Consider the following 23,555-nt stretch of genomic DNA (forward strand, 5'->3'; position numbering starts at 1 on the left):
AGTGAGTGATGAACAGGGTGACTTTAGGAGTGGCAGTGGATGTGTGGATCAAATATTTGCAGTGAGACAGATAGCAGAGAAAGCTTGTGAGAAGGACCATAAGGTGTTTATGGCATTTGTGGATCTGGAAAAAGCATACGACAAAGTGGACAGAGAAGGATTGTGGAAAGTTTTGCGCTTGTACGGTGTAGATGGTAAGCTGCTAGATGCCGTCAAGAGTTTTTATTATGGTAGTGAAGCATGTGTAAGGGTTAATGGGCATCTAAGTGAATGGCTCACGATCAGTGTGGGCATGCGACCAGGTTGTGTGATGTCCCCATGGTTGTTCAATATATATATATGGATGGGGTGATGAGAGAAGTAAAAACATGTGGAATGGAGAGAGGGATGGCGTTGGTAATAAATGGTGATGGGTGGAATATCTATTCAGTACTGCTTGCAAGTACCAGACAAGAACTTGGTAGGCCAGTACAGAGTTTTGCTGATGTTTGTGAGCGTCATGCCTTGAGAGTAAATGTAGAAAAGAGTAAGTGATGGTTATTGAGAGAGAAGGTGACTCCCAGTGCGATGTTACAGTGAATGGAGAGAGACTGGAATTGGTGAGAGTTCAAACATCTGGGTACAGTGAGAGAAAAGAGGAAAATGTGCAAAAGAAGTGGAAAGTAGAATGACACAAGGAAGAAAAGTAGCTGGTGCAGTGAAGGCCTCAATAAGAAACAGACTTGATTGTTGCAGCTGCATGAGGCTTACATAAAGGAGTGTTGGTGCCAACTTTAACAAATGGATGTGAGACTATCGTGTGGCATGAAAATGAAATCAAGAGTAAGATCAGTGGAGATGGGACTGCTGAGGAATGTATGTAGAGTACAGAGGGTGGATAGGATCCGAAATAATGTGATTAGTGAATGATGTGGAGTGAGGAAGTCGGTGGACACCAGAATCAAAGAGAGTGAGATGGTATGGTTATGTGGAGAGAATGGATAACAATAGAGTGGTGAAAAAGATATATCTGAGCAAATCTGAAGGAGGGAGGAGGTGAGGTAGGCCAAGGAGAAGGTGGAGAGATATGGTGGATGAGTGTGTGAGGAAGAGAGGTTTGGAAGTCGATGAGGCTAGGGAACTCATAAGAGATTGAGCTGGCTGGATGACTGTTGTGAGAAGTGCGTGATCAGGAATGTGGCACCCCTTTTTAATGTGGCAGTGTCTGGATTGACGAATGAAGAAGTGAAGGAACGTTGTGGGGTAGATGTGGATGTGGTTGAAAAGATTAGGAGAAATACACTGAGGTGGTTTGGACATGTGGAGAGAATGGAGAATGAAAGACTGACTAAGAGGGTGTATGTAGGTGAGGTGGAGGGAGGGAGAGGGAGGGGTAGACCGAGGATGAGGTGGAGGGATGGAGTTGAGAGGTATATGAGGGAGGGGGGTGTGAGTTGGGGGGAGGGGAGTCAAATGGTGGGTGACAGAGTGACTTGGAGGCGTTTTGTCTGCGGCCACCCTTTGCGGGATTAGGGCGTCGGGCTATAGATAGATAGATAGTGTCTGGATTGACTCAATCGGATACATTTATGTGAAGCTACAGATCGTGGTGAATGTTTTTGGCATATCCGATAGAGCCAGGATTCCAGTGGCTTGAATGGTGAGTGAATGGAAGTGTGGCCTATTGGTTTGGGCAAATTTGGGCTTTCTGGACATTACTACTCCTCACCCTGCCCTAGGGTGGAAAGGAGGTCTGGATGATATACAGTAAAACCTCTACAATTCCTCATCTTTCAAGTCGGAAACCTTTACAACTCGCCAAGGCTCCAAAATATTTATTTAAAAAATCAAAATTCAAAAATTCCCAAAAATGCGCACATGAGAGGAAGAGAGTCGGCAAAAATCCCCCCAACTCGGTAAGATGTCGAGTTGTACAGTAAGTGTGTAATGTTTAGTTTCTCAGTACAGTACAAGTGATAAATATATTACAGTAATGGCCTTTATTATGTTAATTGTGCTTTACATAGCGTACAGTGTCAAGTACAATACAGTAAAGGTGTGCCGAAGTGATCTTGAGCCCCACTAACACCTCCAAAAACTACCAAAAGTCCTCCTCCATGCCTGCAATACACCCTACAACTGCATGGAATCATGGTAAGGCAGCTTTTACTATTTATTGTAAAATTTTGTAATTTTTTTCCATCTTTTCCTTTTTTGTGTGTGTGTGCTGGGCAGGAACTTTAAGTTCATCCCTACAGCACGGCAAATAGGCTAACTCGGCAAGGCTTGCACGTGTATTGTGCCGAGTTGTAGAGGTTTTACTGTATGTATATATATATATATATATATATATATATATACACACTGTATTTTCAGACATATAAGGTGCATAAGCATATAAGGCACACCCCAGCTTAGGCAGGCCTAATCTGGGAAAACTTAAAAAATGCAGCCAACCCCAGACCTCCTAGCTGAATGTCTCACGTTTTTGGCTCTCGACCCATTTACATGTCACTACATAACTATTCATGTGCTTGTTATAAAATTTTCATGTACAGGAATCATGAAAATTTAGACTGACACCCTTTGGTAAGCTATCATGGTAGGCTAAGTTACAGCACTTGCCTTAACACTACCAAATGTCACCACTGACCTCCACCATCACCAGTATTGGCCATCCTTATTAACTCGAACCACTGTCAACCAACAACACTAAAATTATCAATCATCACCATTAATATTATCAATCTCCACTCCATGTGCCATCACCGTGATCACTTTTAAACAAAAAAGGCGACGCAAGTTGTGGCATCATCAGTACTTACGGTAACGAAAAAATACTGCTGAATATTTAATTTATTAAGCTGTCATAGTGACTGAAATATGTTTGTATAAATATCTGTATTTTTTATTGTTTTTTCCCTCAAACTTGTGAGAATTACGATACATCTTTTATTATTATGAACTGCCAGTAAACTGTTTACACTTGACATCCCTTGTTATTCTTTATTACAATTACCCCTATGTTTTTTTTTTTAAGTTGCTGAAGTGGTAATTTATATCAAGAAAGCACTACTGGTATGTACTGTTACCTTAGTAAATAATGTCAATGATCAGACAGATACCCACAGCATTCGTTGTTAAACAGTCTAACGACTCAAACCACCTGTGCCTGGGGGCGTTAAATTGAATTACATAATTTAACAAGCAATGACATAACTAAAACATTATACAGAAAAAGAGCACAAAAATTAATGCATAACTTACGAAACAACTACGTTCACAAACAGCATGCAAACTGGCAATGCTGACTTGTACCAGAACTACCGTAAACATCGGGAATCAGTGAGAAACTTCTAGACTCCCTAATTATCAAATCCTGCTTCTTAACACTATCCCCTTCCTAGTTCTTTGTCATCCCAAGGAAACTACACAATATATCCAAACATAAACCATAATCCTAATGAAACATCTAACTATACACAAAATAATCATTCAGCTTATCAGGTCTTCTTCTGTGCTGCTTCCGACGACATCCTTGCTCCTCCACACAATCCACTCCTCCAGGAAGGTCTTGGTCCTCTTCCTTATTCACTTCTTCACTTGGAAGTTGTCACCATACTCTTGCACTTTAGCTCCCTGGTCCTCCTCAATATCTACGGCTGTGGCAGAGCACGAGTCCTCGGAGACGTCCCAGCTGTACTGTTCTGGCCCATGGTACTGCCACAGACGATTCACATGTACCACCTTTGAGTGAGACTTCCAGCCTCCCCGAATCCGAAACGTTATGTCTGATAGGTGGTCCAACACAGTGTAAGGCCCGTCCCATGGACTTTGCAGCTTCGGTGACTGTCCCTTCTTTTGCTGAGGATTGTAATGCCAAACTTGGTCACCATCCTTGAAGCTCACCTCACTTGCCTTGGCATCATACTTGCACTTCATCACTCCTCCTGAAAACTTAAGGGCTCCACGCACTTGATGATGTACCTCAGCCAGCCTGTCCTGAAGATGCTTCGCATAGCCGGTGGTTTCTGTAGACAGCTCTTCACCAGTTGGTCTTCCTATTAACATGTCATTGGGTAAATATAACTCCTGGCCTAACATCAGTTTTGCAGGGGTGTAGCCGGTAGACTTATTGGATGCAGACTGATATGCCATCAGCAACGCAGGTAATTTCTGCTCCCATTCTGTTTGTCCCTCTACACAGTATTTGGCCAGTTCTTGTCCTGGGGTTTAGTTGAATTTCTCCACCAACCCATCTGACTGTGGCCTTAGTGGGGTCATTCTGGTCTTCTTGATCCCCAATAACTTGCAGCACTCACGGAACACAGCAGACTCGAAGTTTCTATCCTGGTCTGAATGTAGCTCTTGTGGCATCCCAAAACGACAGAAAACTGATCAACCAACACCTGAGCAACAGTCGCAGCCTCTTGATCAGGGATGGCATAGGCTTCTGGCCACCTTGTGAAGTAGTCCATGGCGACACATATATACCAGTTTTCTCTTCCAGAGAGTGGCAGAGGTCCAGCAATGTCCACCATGACTCTTTCCATCGGTGCACCCACTTGGTACAGCTGAAGAGGGGCACAACACACATCACAGGCCCGACACCATTCTTCAACATCCTGACGCATGCCAATCCAGTAGAACCTCTGTCGCAGCCAGCTTAGATTTTTCTTCATTCCCAGGTGCCCGCTAGTGATCCGGTTATGAGATTCATCCAAGATCTCAGACCTCATCTCCTTCGGAACCACCAGTTGCCAATACTTGCCGAGGCCATCGGGTGTCTCCCACTGACGCTCCAGTAGTCCGTTGTTCAAACAAAGAAGGTCCCACTGACTCCAGTAGCTCTTGGTCGCAGGGTTTAACCTGGAAACTTCCTCCCAGGATAGTCGCACTGTACTCCACTGCAGCCACTCTAGCACTGGTTTTAAATCTGCATCCTCTATCTGCATCCTCTCCTCTACTGACATCTGGCCCAGAATTTCCATTGCAGCACCCTTGAGGCTAGTAGCAAGCTGCACTACCCTCTCATACTTCTGCTGCTTTAGCTTGGCATCTACTTCCTCCTTAAGCTGTTGCAGTTCTTCCTTCATTTCCCCCATGAAATTATCTAGCTGTCCTTGCATCCTCGGTTGTAATTCCCTCTGTTGCTCATTTGATGCCTCTTGAAGTTGTTCATATCATTCTTTTTGTTCTTCACATTGTGCCTTTAGTTGTTCCCTCTGTGCCTTCAATAGTACAATTTGTGCCTGTAATAGTTCTTTGAGTTCTTATTGTCCTTCATTCAGTGCCTGTAATTGATTCACAATTGTCGCCAGGGACATTTCCTCCTCCTGTCCAGCTCAAGACCTTGTCTGCACACCTTCTGCTTCCATATCAGAGATTCGATTCACTGCAAAACTTTAATTATCCACACTCCTGACACCAGTGTTATGTCCCCGTCCCAAACTGCCACAGGCTCCAACAGCAGTAGTTCGGTATAGGAAGGATGTTGCTCAGTGAGTTGTTCTTCCTAGAGGCAGCCTTTTGGTGTACGGTACACAGGATCATCTCAGGCATTGTAAACAAATAAGTTCACTCTCTTTATTTTCCAGATAATTACACTGAATGCTTTCCAACTTCACTATTCTCACAAGCACTGGAACTATACAAACTCTACTAACTGCAGTTACACTTAATGCTGGACAACACATCACTATTTTTCACAAGTACCGTTGAACTACAAACTTCTCTGACACTGTATTACACTCAGACTGAACTGAAAACCAACGGAACTTGCTCTAGTCTCTTGCCCATCCTTATGTAGCCTTACCTTACTCTTGACACTTCTAGCACACACTCGATGGGGCAACAGTTAAAACCGTTACCAACTAGGAGACATCAAAACATGCCAGAGCATTATTACACAGCATAACACTCTAAATTATTTAGCATACAAACTTAAATTACATAATTTAACAAGCAGTCACATAACTAAAACATTATATGGAAAATGAGCACAAAAATTAATGCATAACTTATGAAACAACTATGCTCACAAACAGCAGGCAAACTGGTAACTTTGACTCGTACCAGAACTACCGTAAACATGAGGAAGCAGTGAGAAACATCTAGACTGTCTAACTACCAAATCCCACTTCTTAACACTATATATACTGTAGATATTTATATATATATATATATATATATATATATATATATATATATATATATATAGGCAGCCCTCCATGGTTGTGGATTTAGCTTTAACGGGTCTCGCAGATTTGCAATTTGCCCCACTGTGGAACCAAGATTCTGTTTGTGGCCGCAAAGAGTAGCAGTGCGGACGCTCGCTGGTCATATTGCGCCAAACCAGGCCCTCACTAAACCACCGTGCTCCCGCGCTCCTCTGTCTCTCCCTCAGTCTGTGTTCTGCCACTGTGACAGTCACTTTGCTGCCTCTACGCTGACACATCAAACCTCCCGTAATGTCGTTATTGTGCCCAATAATTGTGCTCTCACATGTTCAGAGGTACCAAGTGAGTTGCTGTGCTGTTAGGTGAGTGAATTAGCACCCAATTATGTGATTTTCTTGTGATAACTTTGTCCCAAGTGTGTCATGTTCATCATCTTCACCATCATCACAAGTCATAAGAGTTCGTCTGCAAAAAATTCGTGGATAGTGGTGAGTAACTCTGAATTTAATGGGTATAGTTGTAAGAAGTTGGGGTAACTATGTAGCTGATGACTTGCCCACACTCGCGTGGACGTGCGTGAGACGTACTCAGCTGCGGGAGTCTATGGAAGTCACCAGGTAGCTATTTACCCTAACTTAGTACAACCATGTCCATCAGAACTTATTTGTTATTAAACTTTTTATACAGTTGGGCTGTTACTATTTGCGATATTATATGCTGCTTTCAGGTCCCAGATATGGTTTATTAGGTACAGTAAGTGCACACTTGCTCACAGGGGGTGGTTTGTGGCTGTAGAGGCATTTACGGGAGGGTGCACCAAACTTTCGCAGAAATTCCACACTCACAGGATCTGTGTTCCCTAACCCTCGCGAATGTGGAGGGCTGCCTGTATTTATATATGAAAACAGTAATACAGCCACTATTTATTTAATGTTGATTCTGTATACAATAATTTGCTACAACAATAACAGAAAAGTTTCACCCTAAAATCCGATTTGCGATGAATTTCCCGCTACAATGATATTGTCCTTGGAAAATTTTGTACGAAGCGCCAGGCACATGCAAGGCGACAGTTGCTTGTTTCAGGCACGATGGTGGCCTCAGCGTGCAGAGCATTGTTTTGGCTCAGTTGCGGTCCCGCCACTCCTTCAAAGTCCTGTCTTTTCCACTCGTTCACGTATGCCCCCCTGTTATCGTCACCTCCCAGCCAAGCATCGTGCTGCACTAGGCCTATACATTGTGTAGCACCAGGCCAACGTTACGCAAGTGTGATTGTTGTGTTGTTGCAACAATTTACTGTACATGAGTAACGCCACCTGAATTGGTGTGATAGTGTTTGTTTTGGTCTTGGAGACGACTTGGACTGACACAGGAAGTGATTAAGGTTGGTTGTCATTTTTGTTTCAGTCTTGGATAGGTGACTTTGGGAAGCTGAGTTGACGTAACCCCCCTTTTATAATGTGTTTCAAAATCCCGATTTACGATAAAATTGTTATATGTTAAGGTATGACCTGACATAACCCCATCGTATAATGAGTAGTGACTGTACATCTGTCTGTCAATCAGTCTGTCTATCTGTCTATGTGTTATACATACTGTATATACAGGCATGTGTGTGTGTGTGTGTGTATAATATATATACTGTATATATATATATATATATACTGTATATATCTATCTATCTATTGCCAGACGCCTCAATCCCGTTTGGGGTGGCCACAAACAAATCGCCTCCACGTCACCCTTTACCCCACCATTTCACTGCCCTGCTCCCAACTCACACCCCCCTCTCTCATATACCTCTCCACCCCATCCCTCCATCTCATCCTCGGCCTCCCCCTCCCTCTTACCCCCTCCACCTCACTCATATACACTCTCTTCATCAATCTCTCACCCTCCATCCTTTCCACATGGCCATACCACCTCAGTGTGTTCCTCATAACGCTTCCTATCACATCCACATCCACACCCCAACGCTTCTTTATATCCTCATTCGTCAGCCTGTCTGTCCATGTGACTCCACAGGCTCCTCTTAAATAACTCATTTCCACTGCTCTCACTCTTGACTTGTGTCCTTCCAACAACGTCCAAGCTTCACTTCTGTACATTAGAGTTGGTATCACAATACTGTCATGTAGTAACTTTTTCACTTCCATGCCCACTTCCTTGTTTCCTATCACTGCTTTCAAGGAACCAACAATCTTTCTTCCCTGCTGTACCCTTTCAAGCACTTCACCCTCCAAACCTCCATCCTTACTCATCACACTACCCAAGTACTTAAACGTACTCACATTTTCCAATTCCTCACCATCCAACCTCGCTGTACATTCACTGACTTCACCTCTCTCAAAGACCATCACTTTACTCTTCCCTACATTCACCTTTAGATTTCGTTTCTTACACACTCTCCCAAACTCATCCACCAAGCCTTGCAGCTCCCCTTCGTCTTCACTCAACAATACAGCATCATCTTCAAACAACAGTACAGGGAGTTTCCAGACACTATCCTCTCTCACCAGGGCCACTCCAACATCCACTACCATACTTTGTACCTCTTGTATTACCCCATTCATGTACAGATTGAACAACCATGGAGACAAGACACATCCCTGTTTCAACCCAACCTTCAAAGAGAAAAATTCACTTAGTTCACCATCCACACGTACTTCAGCCTTAGCACCATCATACATACTCTTCACAGCATTCAATAACTTCCCATCTACTCCATATATTCTTAATACTTTCCACAATCCTTGTCTATCCACCCTGTCATATGCTTTCTCCAAATCCATGAAAGCCACATACAACTTCTTTCCCTTCTCTAGAAACTTTTCCACTAAAGATCTAAGAATGAATATCTGATCTACACAACCTCTTCCCTTCCTAAAGTCTCCCTGTTCTTCTCCAACTAATTCCTCTGTTCTTTCTCTAACTCTGTCAATAAGTATCCTACCATACACTTTTCCTATTATACTAAGAAGACAAATGCCCCTATGATTACCACACACTTCTTTTTCCCCTTTTCCTTTGTACAAGGGAATAATTATACCTGACTTCCAATCCTCTGGGACTCTACCCTCCTCCCAGGCCAATCTGCACATCTTCCACATCCATTCTACTACTATCTCTCCCCCATGCTTCAGCATTTCACCACACACTCCATCAGTTCCCGGGGCTTTCCCCAATTTAACTTTCTTCATTGCTTCCACAACTTCTATCCTACTGATTTCTTCCTGTCTTCTCACCTCCCAGCTTCTTCCAGCCATTCCCCAGCCACTTATACTCGCACTACTTCCATCCTGTATGTTCAACAATTCCTTAAAGTGTTCTCTCCATCTGCTCACTTTTTCTCCCTTCTCCACTAGTAATCTACCATTTTTATCTTTCACTCCCCTGCTAACCTCACTTCCACCCTGTCTTACTCTCTTGACCTCTTTCCGGAACATTTTCTTACAGTCCCTCCACTTTAGATATATATATATATATATATATATATATATATATATATATATACCGTATATACATATATCTGTCTATCTCCATTATCCAAACCTACATTACCCCATGAGGAGTGTAGGAGCCCGGGGCTAGGCAAACTGGTCCTGAGATTTAAGATGAGAGTGACCAACCTCACTCATCCCTGAGTGCCATTTCATGAGCAATGACCCCAACCACCCCTTTGATATAAAACTTCACCGGTTCAGTCTGATTAGAGCGTTGCATTCCCATTAAACCACTAGGCACCATAATTTGGTTATATGGCTACCACCGAGCATAGTAAATGATTTCCTGGTGTACAGAAACCATTCGGCTTGTCACTCAGTGTAGAGTAACCCACAGGCAGAAGGAACTGGAAAGAATGAAGGAAAGAAAGACAAGAGGGAGTGTAAAGGGACCCATTCTTTCCTCGTCTTGCTGCCTACGGGTGACTTTACACTCCCTCTTCTGTCTTTCTTTCCTTCTTTCTTTTCCCATCCGTCTGCCTGTGGGTGACTCTACACTGAGTGATAAGCCAAATGGTTTCCTGGACACCAGGAAACCATTTACTATGCTGGGTGGTAACCATATAACCAAATTTTGGTGCCTGGTGGTTTAGTGGATAATTATGGTGCTCCAATTGGATTGAACCGGTGAAGGTTTATATCCAAGGGGTGGTTGGGGTTTATTGCTCACGTAATATCACTCAGGGATGAGTGAGGCTGGTCACTCTTTTCTTAAATATCAGGACTAACTTGCCTAGCCCCGGGCTCCTATGCTCCTCGTGGGGCAATGTAGGATTGGATGATGATGATGATGACAAAGATAATTTATAAATTCTGGAGATCTGTGAGTCTGTCTGTCTGGTGCGAGGCAGCAGCGTTGGGTCGGTCTTTTTACCAAAAGCCACAGTCCTAACCTAACAGTTTAACTAAATCTAACCAAACCAAGCTTAGCAGTACCTAATAATTAAACCAAACCTAAACTAACCAAACCTTCAGTTGATAAATGGGAAACGAAATCCAGAGTACATTTCTTCCATTATGCTGTAATGAAACGTTGTAGGTATGCCTTAAGGAATGTGATGATGATAACAGGGAAAATTTTCGTCAGGAAAAGGTCATTTACCACCCAGAAAATTGGAAAATGCGGAACACAAACTGGAGGGGGTTGGTGGTTCTTAATGAAAAGACTCACTGGCTGCGTGTGTGATTGGTTCATCCATGCAACCACATGACGACTCTCATACAAACACAAGTTAGTTGTAGCAGATTCCATCATAAAACTTTTTTTAAAATTCTTTATATTAGCTCATTTAAGCAAAGATAGGCCAGAAAATAGTGCAATAGATAATGATTTTTAGGTCATTTTCAAATCCTACTTGGGCTTTATTCCTTTATTGACCATAATTTACACTGTAGTTTCTTGCCTGGCCCATACCTCAACAACACTACAAACTTCGTTCAGTTATTTTCGTGTGTATACATCACACACACACACACACACACACACACACACACACACACACACATGAAATAAATGAAAAAATTCCATATGTAGGAAATGTTTTTGGTGTGGGCTGGAGATCACCCTGGTGGGTTGGAGAATCAACAGATCCGGATAACCCTTCTCCCCATATAGTCAGGACTAAAGAGGTCCTACTGTATTAATATGATCAGTCTGATAGATCGTTGCATCATTATCATTGTTTATGTTGATTAACAATGGGTGGGAGTAGGGGATGAGAGGGTAAGAGGTGTGTGGTGGAGACAGGAACCCAGAGAGAGGGGTGGTGGAGATGGGAGCGAGAATGTGTGAGAATAGACATATCTTTCAACAGAGGCTGTTCACTATACATTTGTAACTTTATGACATAGGATGTACGTATATAGACAATAACGCATAATACGATGTAGGTCTTCTTTCATTTTCATGCCTTTCTCATATGTTGTGGATAACAGGACAGTATTACACATTAAATGCCTTTATATACTTACCCCTACTTGTTCTGATTGTGTATAAATACAATCATGACACATTGTAACATCACCAGCTTAGGCCGTTCTACATCTGTCCAGCAACGCTTACACTGAGGTTGGAGTTGGGGTTGGGGCGGTGGGTGTGGGGTGTTCAATCACCCGGTTGCTCTCTGGCCACGACTCTGGCTGCTTGGGGGGAGGGGAAATTAGTGCTTTCAGGTGTATATCCATGTAGATTTTATGCAGTATATAGAGGTAGAGAGAACAATTGACTTATTTTTATTTTATTTCCACAGGGTATTGCAGCTAATGAACTTAACTGATTCCTGCCTTCCACAAGGAGGATGTGAGCGGCGAGAATTGGCAACGATATCCTTCTTTGAGCAGTTTCGGAAAATTTATGTCGGTGATCAGGTGCACAAGACATCTAAATTTTATCGTCGACTATCGGAGATCCTTGGACTCAATGATGAATCCATGGTCTTGGCTGTATTTGTCAGAAAAATGTAAGTAAAGGAAATTTTCTGAGAGATTTTGCTGGAAATGACTTTCTTGAATCGTTTTATAAAATTATTCTAAATAAAATGTAGAGAGAGATATTGATCACTACTTGGTAAGTCCCTGCATCTCATTGTGGGAAGGACCCTGGTCCAACACTGATGAGGCGCTGTCTACCACAAGAGGGTACTAGATCCCTACTTGGTGCTTGTACTGTACAGCACTGTACCTGTAGGACAGCCCCATGTAAGCAGTTGCTTACCTGTGGTCGTCGTATAAGCTTGGCAAGAGGCAGACTTGAGTTATGTAGCAGCTACCTTACATGGCAAGAGAATGGAATGAAATGGAAAATATAAATGTATATTAGTAGAGTAAGGTCCTGGGTTATATCAGAGTTCTGTTCCTGAGATGTGATGTAAGTTGATTTTGTATGCAACTCAAGTTTTTGACAGTACATCATACATTTATACATTACGTCAACGCATATGTGGAGTTTTCAACCATATATCGTTTACTGTACATATAATACTTTTATTATAACAGTTATGTATATGAAACACAAACTTTTGAATTTATGATTTTTATTGAATAGAAAATGTGTTGTACTCCTGGTCCAACATGTCACCCCTCAAGAGCCTCTCATGCGTCACGGTTGTGGTGGTACCGGCACATGTGGCCGTTGTCATGGCAATGGTGGTGGCAGCTGAGTTAGACCGTCACTTCCTCACCCTCCTATCAGCTTCACACTCATGCACAATGCCAGCACGCATTTTACTCCTTACCACTATCATACCCAAGCAGTTTTTTTTATGCTCAGTCATAAAATAATCACAGTTGATAACATAGGAGTTGCGCTTTTATCATGAGACAAAGTACCATTCTTGTCATTGATGGTGGTGGCTACAGTTGTCCGACTCATCCCCAACGCATGCCCGATTGCTGCTGCCTTTTTTCCCTTCTCATTACACTTAATAATGCCCACTTTTTCGCGTAACGTGATGATCTTTCATTTCTTGGACTCTTTATGTCTCTGAGAAGCTTTCTTGTAGGCATCATTGAATCGGGATTGCGAAAAACAAACACGATAATCACAGTAACAGCGTATCAAATGGTGGTAGCAGTCAGACTGAGACTGATTGGTGGCAGTCAAGCATGAAGCGGGAGAACACCAGAGACATCTCGTGGCAGACAGCAACACTTTAAAACCCGCACTTACGTTTGTTTCTTCATTTTTTCATTTTAAAAAACTTCCTCATAGCAGACTGTTGTAACCTCAAGATTGACTTAAGTCAAGTGTGATGTAACCTGGGACCTTACTTTATAGTGCTTTCTAGGAGGTCTGATGGTCAAGATATATTTTGTCATGAATGAGTTTTATTTCAAGAGCAGTGAAAATAATGATTTTGAAGATAAAATTTTTGAGAGAAATTTTGCAATTATCTTGCACAGTACATTTCATAGGTTATAGGTTCTATTAATGCCTTTGTGTAGTCAGTAGAATACTGTTCCATAGGTGTATATAAAGTGACTCTATAAAGAAAAGATAAGCTTGAATAATGTGTGCCTGTTCATGTGCCATTGTACTGATTATGCTGTTTGACAGTACTTATTACTGTACTGTATATGTTTTCTCTCTCTTTCTGGATCCTGCCTCACTCCATTTTTAACTGGATATTTGGTGAACTATGATGATGATGTCCCATTTGAATTTAATTGAGTTCTTACGTACGCTTTTAGAGTTTTCTAGTTTGTTATTATCATAGTCTCACATAAAAGCAAAGGTAGTGCACTGATGTGACATCACATAATTTTTTTTGTGTGTGCAGTTTAGAGTGTTCTCTGAGGAAAGTTGCCTCAATTAACCACTTATTGAAAGGAGTTGAAGCTGGTGTGAGGTGCTTACAGTTTCATGAACTTGAGGAGTGGTTGTACCTTATATGACAAAGTTTTACTGTTGTCGTTAAAATGTTATGTGAGGTATTGATCACTGTTGTTGTTTTAATTGTTTGTCATATAATATTCTGCATACAATTGGTAGTTTTTGAACGTAAAAAAGTATCTTTTTACAACAGCCATGCCGTACACATAGCGGTTTTATTCAGAGAGTTGTCTGGGGATTATTTTTATCCTGTAAAATACTGCTAGGGTTGACGGTCAGTCTCTTACAGCTTAATATTCTGAACCACAGTAGTCTGGCCTGAGGACTTCTATGGCTTGAAAGGATTGTGATAGTTTTTTTTTTTTTTTTTTTTTAATGGGAGTTTCTGTATGAAGAGTAATAGCTTACCAGATTTTTTTTTTTTTTTTTTTAATACTTAACCTCTAGAATCCGCAAATCTCCAGGCCCGACTGTCACCCAAGCCACAAAAGGCATCGATTATTCATCTTTCACCAAGGTAAAATTTTCTCTTACCAATTTGAAGAGCTTGAATTTACACACCTGAAAATGCCAATCTCAGTCCCATAGGCCTAATGGTTACCGCACAATTGATTGTCAAATATTATAATAGTTACCCATCACGTCTGAATGAAAATAGGAAAATTGTAGCATATACCTATTTTTTTGCCACATAACCTTATAAAAATCACCAAAATAAATATGAAACATGTGCTCAGACATGAAATAAGCTGTAAGAGTATGTATAAAAAATGGGGGGAAAAATTACCTTTGCGTGCAAGATAAAAATATATCGATTCACTGCATAGGTAAATCATTCAGTAAGACAAATATTTATACACATATTGAAATGTGAGTGAATGGAATCATGGCCCATTGGATTGGGCAAATTTGGGCTGTCTGGACATTGCTACTCCTCACCCTGCCCTAAGGTGGGAAAGGAGGTCTTCATGGCCCATTGGATTGGGCAAATTTGGGCTGTCTGGACATTGCTACTCCTCACCCTGCCCTAAGGTGGGAAAGGAGGTCTTCGTGGCCCATTGGATTGGGCAAATTTGGGCTGTCTGGACATTGCTACTCCTCACCCTGCCCTAAGGTGGGAAAGGAGGTCTGGATGATGATGATGTAATGTACAAAAGAAGAAAAAACATAATAGTAATATAAATAAATGAAATAACACACACAAAAAAATCTACTTATATGTCCCAAGGGGGGGGGACCCTCCCACCACATCTAGGGGGACCAATCATGCCAGACACCACCAGATAGTGTTGTTCCTATTTGCTAGCTTCCATTTACGTCATCAAAGAGTCGTGGCAACCTCTCCCCAGTTTTTTGTGGTTTCTACTAAATTGATGTGGATCGGTCTGAATGTATGATCGCCCAAAGAGGTGATGACTTGCTTTCTTTAAGTTTCGGACAAAACTTCCCTGGGTCTGGCATTGTTCACTTGATTGGAAGTTAAGAGATGGAAACAATCTTTGCCTGCCCTGCAAGCATTATGGTCTAAAAAAACTAATCTTGCAAAAATATTAGTAAAGTTTACTGTTTATTTCTTTTTAGGTCAGTAACAATAAATAACAAGTGACATCTGGCTCATTTCCACCCGTCACGACTCATGCCAGCTGTATTACCTAAGTTGCAGTTTTCCCACTAAATTTAGAAGTTTTAAAAGCAATCTAGCTGGTAAAAATTTAAGTATTTTCTGTATATCTTGTGTTCTTTCAAAGTCCTGTCTAGCACTATTTTTTCCTTAATTTCCCTCAGTCTGGCAGATTTTTACCACTTTTGAGACCAATTTAGTGGATTTCTGTAATTATCCTTAGGTAACACTGCATGCCAGGCCTTAAGTCCAGGCATTGTCTTGCCATAAATGTGAGTGGATGTGTCTCGGTCTTTGTCACAATCCCCCCCCTCTCCCTTTTTTTTTTATACAATTCTTTTTGTTTTTAATTCTCTTCTTTGTCGCACTCTTGCCTTTGTCATCCTCTCCCTCTTTAGTTTTTTCATGAAACTGCCCTACATATTTTATTATATGTTGGATTTTCATCATTTCAATTAAAATTACCAATTTTCCCCCAATAATTGCATTGGTTTGCTAACTTTACTGAATACTGCAGATTAATTTGCTTCTTTATAGCAACACAGGTGGTTAGTGGTTGTTCGTGGGCACATTGCAATAATTTGTGTGCCCTGGTCTTGTGTTGTGCTACAAGGGGCTCCACTTGGCAAATTTTCTATGTTCTACCTCTCTCTGTGTCGCTTATCTCTCCATTTAGTGTCCTCTTCTTGATGTTAAGCGCCAGGATATCTGTCTTTGCTGGAGTATTTGCTAAATAAAGAGCAATAATCTGCCTGCACTGATGGGCTGCAGTATCATGTTGACGATCCATCTTGCTTACAGCACTCACTGGTTTTCTTGCGTAAATGTCATCCCGCATAGAGAATTAAATGTGGATGGTAATATATTTTTAGATGTTTGTTTTTCTGATTTAATGGCACTCATGATTTTGACATTGCCATTATCAATGGGTTTTATATTATGGGGCATTTTTTCTTTAGTACGGTATTGTTGATTTACAATGTAAAATAGGTATGAGGAGAGTTTCTCCTCATTTTAACCTTGAAACTATTGAGCAGTGGGGCGTGCATTTACATTCTTTCATACTGCTAACCCTTAACTTCAGTATATTGCGGTTTCCTCTTGCATAATCTGAGATATACACAGTAAAAACAGTTATATATTGCTTTTTGGAACTGTTTACCTAAATACTGCTCTTTATGGTGTGTAGTATAGGAAATATACCTAGGCCGTGGCAGTTGCCAGATACCAGTTTCCGAGCGAAATGTACTGAGAATCGGGTCATCACTTCTTTGGATGTTTGTACCTTGTCTAAAACACATCAGTCGATGATGAATGGACTTTAGGGGTGTAAGGAAATAACCAAAAAATCCTCCCAATCATCTCTATGATTTATGTCATGTACAGGTTACTAGAGGACTTGAGAAATTTTTCTTGCACTTCAGTAACAGTACTGTGGTTTAGTAGTACATGAATGTTAACAGTTTTCTGTTCAGGTCCATGCAGGCACAATTTTCTCTTAATTTCCAAGCATATATTATTATTGATAAGTGTATCTTGCTGTGTTGCCATCCTCACCACCTGGAAATTTTTCATGAAATTTGTTGATAGCACTGTATTTCATGTGAATAGTAATATGTGGTAGTAATATATGAATCTGAAGTTATTTTTGTTTCAGTAGCTTGCCACCTTTGGTGATTATATGTCTTGCCAGCATCTCCAGTCTGAGAACAGTCCATTTGCCTATAGCTCTTTCTTTTTAATCTTTTCACATACTAATAGGTCTTGGGGAGTACGCAGTTATTTTTCTTGCAGCTTCAAGTCCAAAGTCCCTCTTTTGACCAGTCAGCCCGTCACACCCGTATTACAAACTCCAGGTTACCTAAAGGCTGCCAAAAAATAAAAAATAAACATAGTTGAATACCAGAATGCATATGCCAGGCCTGTAGCCTGGATCATTAGAAAAGTTTCCCACCCCACACAGCAGAGTTCTTCCTCCCAGGTGGCTGACTTGCATGCCAGCTCACATGTCACTACTCAGTAACAGTGTACCAACTAATTTTAATGTATAAATTGATTTATAAAGCATGAGAAACAGTTGAATACAGGTTTTACCTGGGCCTAGAGAAAGGAAGTGTTGGGTGTATTTCCCCCTCTCCCCCATAAGGCTGGATAGGGCAGCTACTGTCTTGTAAAGCCTGCTGGAAAGGAGGGAGTTGCTTACAAGGAGAAGAGTTCAAATATGGTGGGTTAGAGTGTCAGGCTTCATGTGAACACACTTGATATTTTCTCCTGGTTCTGCTGGTCATGATTTATGTTCTAGGTGGATCACGTTTAAAAAAAGTGACATGTTAGGCGAGTGGATTGTGCAGTGTTTGTTAATTAGTATTTAATGCTAAATAGTTTTCTACTAAGTTCCATGTTGTTGTTGATGAATACATATATTGTCAGCATCACCAACCTGAAGTACTGGGGTCACTGCGAGCAGATCCTGACGCGGACGCTAACACTCCTCTCGGACCTGTCCATCAGCTACAACAGTGTGCGGAAACTTGTGAAATTGGAGGAGGTGCAGTTCATGCTCAATAATCATACTGTAAGTTGAAAGAGTATCCTGGAGGAAGGAGAGTGGGGGTGAAAATTAGCTATTGGAGGGATGCAGAGAGGGAGCTTGAGCATAGATAGATATATTTGCTGATTTGGTACTGTACATACTTTTTCACATAATGCTACTCAGGGATGAATGACTACCCCATAGCTTACGTTCAGATCCCTGTGATCCAGATAAAGGGATGGATATAATAGATGCAAAAGGAAAACGTGCAAAGGAAGTGAAATATAGAGTAGGTTAAGAAAAATGAGAAGCTGGTGTTACAAGAAGCTATACCAGCTTCTCATGAGAAAAATAAGTACTGCATGAAGATAACTGTCATAACGAATGTAATAGCAGTTGGTTTGATGGGTGCAGTTCATAGTTCCAGTCAGCCACAGTTTGTGGGTTAAGGAATATGAGGTCTGTTCAGAAAGTATCCAACCTTAGGCTCTAAGAATATAAATAGCTAACCTGTTGAGCTAGGGCACTAATCCTCTCAAAGTCGGCCCCTTCTGACTTGACACACGTAACCCAGCATTCTTTCCACTGCCTGGAACACTTTTCAAAGTTAGTTTTTGGTATCTCCTGCAGGTGCTTCGTCGCATTTGTCTTAATTCATGTCTCGGATGAATGTAGCTCAAGACATGTTGGAGTGTGCAAATAACAATCCAGACTTTCAGAAGACTATTATTGCTGGAGATGAGACTTGGGTTTACAGGTAAAATCCAGACACCAAAGCACAGCCGTGCCAGTGGAAGCATGCAGGGTCACCTTGGCCAAAAGAAGCATGACAGGTTCCCAGCAAGGTGAAATGTACTCACATGTTGACAGTTTTTTTCAACTACTGTGGTGTTGTTAATCACGAATATGCACCAGAAAGTGAGACTGTCAACAAACAACAAACATTACCACTTTGATGTTATCCGTCGTCTTTGTGATGCAATTCGGCGGAAGATACCAGACCTTTGGAAAACGGCAAGTTGGAAGCTGCACCGTGACATCACCCCTGTCCATTTGTTTCAACTGATTCTGGAATTTTTGGCCAAGCACAACATCTTGCAGTTCCAGCAGGCACCCTACTCACCAGACATGGTGCTGTTCAACTTTAGGCTGCTCTCCAAGGTCAGACCTCTGCTGCAAGGTTCCTGATTTGAGATGAGAGATCGTGACGAATGTGATGAGGCACTTGCTGGAGATACCGAAAACTGACTTTGAAAAATGTTTCAGGCATTGGAAAGAACATTGGGCTGGTGTGTCAAGTCAGAAGGGGCCTACTATGTGGGGAATTAGTGTCCTAGGTCAACAGGTTAGCTACTTATTTTTTTAGAGCCCAAGGTTGGATACTTGCTGAACAGACCTCATGTATGTGTATTGTGTAAGTTGGAGGATGGGAAAAGAAATATGAAGAATGTGAAGTAAAGAATTAACCCATCCATCCATCCATCATCTAATCCAGTGTTGCCCCATGAGGAGCATAGGAGCCCAGGGCTAGGCAAGTTGGTCCTGACATTTAAGATGAGAGTGACCAGCCTCACTCATCCCAGAGTGGCATTACATGAGCAATAAACCTCAACCATCCCTTGGATATAAACCTGCACAGGCTCAATCTGGTTGGAGCACCTTAATTACCCACTAAACCACCAGGTGCCATAATTTAGTTATATGGTAGCCGCCCAGCATCGTAAATGGTTTCCTAGTGTACAGGAAACCATTTGGCTTGTCACTCAGTGAAGAGTCACCCGTGGGCTGAAGGATGAGGGAAGAATAAAGGAAAAAAACAAAACAAAAGAGGACGTGTAGAAGAAAGAGGGAAGAGTGAAGAAAATAAAGACAGAAGAGGAAGGAAGAAAGAAAGGAAAGGACAGACACGAGAGCAGCACTACATCGAGTGAGTTGATGGTGAGCGCCCCCATAAGAATTAATGAAGGGTTAAAAAAATGTTAGTAAAATGTGAATGGAGATATACCTGACAGAGACTGCACTCCTTTTAACTTGGCAGCCAAGGGATTGAGTCTTTCCACAAGTTTTGTGTTGCTTTATTAACAAGATAGAAAAAATGGTTGGTTTTGCCTTTAAGGCATTGTAAAGAAAATTGGTTGTTTTTGCCTCTAAGGCATAGTCAAGCTTTCAAAGGCTTGAATGACAATTGGATAAATGATGTGGTTGTTTTCACCACACATTTTGTTGATAGTTATATTTTTATGCACTCGAGGTCCAGCTTACCTAATATTTTGTGGGTTAAAATGGTGTAACTGTAGCATAATCTTGAAGTTGACTGCATATATGAGGTCTGTCGCAAAAGAAACAGAACTTTTTAAACAGCGCACCAACTATCTTCTGAAATCTGCAACCTTTCAGTTTGGATTTCAACTTTGGGAACAAAAGAATATTTGCAGGAGCCAGCTCTGGAGAGTGGGATGGGTAGGGGATGATAGCCGTCTCGTGCTTCACCAAAAAGTCTCGAATAAGGAACGACGTGAGCAGGTGCATTGTCATGGTGCACCATCCAGTTTTAAAAGTTTGTCCAAGCCTCAGGCCCCTTTCTTCGCACTGCCCCCTCTCAGACAATGCATCAGGATGTCCAGAAACTCTTTATTGACTGTCTAACTGTGTGGAACAAATTCGTGATGAATGACGCCGATCCTGTCAGAAAAGATGATCAACTTCACATTTTTGCGACTTGACTTTTTTTGTTGTTGTGGTGATGACATTCCAACCCACTGTAATGACTGTCTTTTTGTTTTGATGTCGTAGCAGTACCCACATTTTATCACCTATTATGATATTTTTCAGAAAGTTTTCATCAGCATTTGAACAATTGAACAGCTCCGGACTGACACTGACGTGGTTCTGATGTTGCTCATCTGTCAGTGGATGTGACACAAATTTTTGCAGCAGCATGATGCATCTTTAGTTTTTCAGTTAAGATCATGTAGTACAAACTTTTGCAGATGCCTTCAGAAACTTCATGGACAGTCAGGCAACGATTTTCGCAGATCACAGCGCACACTTTCTCAATGTGATTGTCATCTCTTGACGTGGAAGACTGTCCAGATTTAGGATTGTCTTTGGTGGATGTTCTTCCTGATTTGAACTAGTAGAACCATTCGTGACATTGCGTTTGGCTCACTGTCCTCCCTGTAAGCCTGTTGCAACATTTAGAAAGTCTGCCTCAAAGTTTTTCCCAGTTTGAGACAGAATTTCATGTAGACATGTTACTCTTCAAGATCTTCATTGTTCAGCTTGCAACAAATCGCCAAGTATGCTAAACACACATTCACTCAAGCACGTGTACTTTGATGACTAAGCAACATGGCGTGATATGGCTAGTGTGAGACTAAAGCTCAAAGTTGCCACTGCACAATGCTTCCATTGCAATCACACGATGCCAGCTAGTTGGTGTACCATTTAAAAAGTTCTGTTTCTTGTGGGACAGACCTCATAAATGCCATTGGAATGACTTTTCAGTAAGTTTATGCTCTGTATATGTTCGTGATTTGAAGGTTTATAATTAGTGGACTTGCACAGTCGCCCCAAGAAGTGATGACAGAGTATCGTGAAGTTTTCGTTCAGCAATAATGCACATACAGTACAGAGTGGTCGAAGCGTTCTGAAACACTGCCATCACTTCTTGGGGCGACTGTACCAAGAATTCTTTCTGCCCGGGGGGCATCTGCAGGATTTATTCTAAGGGGGGCAAACTAAAAGAAATTATACATATATGTGCGGTTATATCGAAATACACACACTCCATTAGGCATAGGCATATACTTACATGAGTTACATGACTTACGTCAAATGCATAGTGACAGAATGCATGAATCGACACAAATCACTCAATCATCCTTGAACAAGAACTGAAGCCGTCGAATTCCAAGGGGGGGGCAACTGCCCCCCCTTGCCCCCCCCCTCTAGATGCCCACGTCTCTGCCATATTCATTGTTTGACAGCTCCAGGAAAAATATATTGGGAAGAAAAGGGATCTGTATTTTTTTTTGTTGATTTGGAAAAGGCCTTTGACAGAGTCCCTAGAGAGGTGGTGAAGTGGTCAATGAGAAAGCTTGTGTTGGAGGAGTGGGTGCTTAGGGTGGTTATGGCCATGTATGTGGGTGCTCACACCCAGGTAAGAGTGAATGGAGATTTGAGTGATGAGTTTTCCATGAATGCTGGTGTGCATCAGGGGTCAGTTTTCAGTCCCATGTTGTTTATTATGGCACTTGAAACCCTCTCACGTGACTTCAGAAATGGACTCCCGTGGGAGATGTTATGTGCAGATGATTTGGTGTTGATGGCAGAGAATGAAAGGGTGGCATAGGAAAGATTTAGGAAGTGGAGAGATGGTATGGGGCACAAGGGCTTAAGGGTAAATGCAGATAAGACAAAAGCAGTGATATGTAGGGTTGGGGGCAGTTCTGTCAAAGACGAGGGAGAGTGGCCATGTGCAGTTTGCCACAAGGGCGTGGGAAGTAATTCCATCTTGTGCAGTGTTTGTGATAAATGGGTGCACAAAAGATGTAGTCATATTAGAGGTAGACTGCGAGATAATGCTGATTTTATGTGTGCGGTGTGTCGGGGAGAGCAGGTGGAGATTGTCAGGCATGAAAGGATTGAACTTGGTATGAGTCTCATGAGTGTGTGGGAGAGTTTTGTTATTTGGGAGACATGTAATGTGCTGGAGGTGGGGCTGGAGCTAGCTCTGTGGCTGGGGTGAGAAGTGGTTGGAAGAAGTTCAGGGAGCCGTTGCCTCTCCTGATATTGAGAGGACTCTCCCTATGTGCTAAGGGGTCTTTGTAGGCAGCATGTGTTAGGAGTGTGTTGCTGTATGGTAGTGAGACCTGTGCAGTTAAGGAAGAGGATATTCACAGGCTCAAACGTACAGAATGACAATGATTAGGTGGATGTGCAGTGTGTCCCTGTGTGAAAGGCGTGAGGGGGGCTGGGTTTACGATGGAAGAGTTGAAAGGTAGGATGGGACTGGAGTGTATTGGTGTTGTGATGAGGAGAGGTAGACTGAGATGGTTTGGGCTTGTGGAGAGGATGGGATATGATAATTGGGTGCAGAAGGTGAGAAGTGTTAATATTGGGGGTGGGGTTGCGAGGAGTAGACCGCGAAAGATGTGGGACGAGGTAATTAAGTGTGACCTCAGGGTTAAGGGACTGAACAGGAAGACTGTCGTAGATCGTGCAGCATGGAGAGCTGCCATTAGGTGACCAAGGCCGAGGCAGACAGGCATGTTGGAGCCTACAAAAATGAAACAAAAAAGATGACTATAGAATGAGAACTGGTTAGAAGTACAGATGCATTTAAAACAACACACAGATTTTTTTTCCTCAAGATAATGTTATGATACCATTATCATACCATGTCCAA

General features: G+C 41.9%; 1 protein-coding gene across 1 annotated transcript in view; it reads left to right on the forward strand.

Moving 5' to 3' along the window:
* Window positions 1-23,555, forward strand: part of Ranbp16 (Ran-binding protein 16) — a 133,408-nt gene that overhangs the window by 45,849 nt on the left and 64,004 nt on the right. Inside the window, exons 11-12 of the mRNA XM_080273940.1 lie at window positions 11,911-12,120; window positions 18,043-18,187. Coding sequence (XP_080130066.1) covers window positions 11,911-12,120; window positions 18,043-18,187 — 355 coding nt within the window. The remainder of the gene's footprint in view (window positions 1-11,910; window positions 12,121-18,042; window positions 18,188-23,555) is intronic.

The sequence above is a fragment of the Coenobita brevimanus genome, chromosome 6 (assembly GCF_032717465.1).
Source record: "Coenobita brevimanus isolate Jiangsu-jjx chromosome 6, ASM3271746v2, whole genome shotgun sequence".
Classification (NCBI taxonomy): domain Eukaryota; kingdom Metazoa; phylum Arthropoda; class Malacostraca; order Decapoda; family Coenobitidae; genus Coenobita; species Coenobita brevimanus.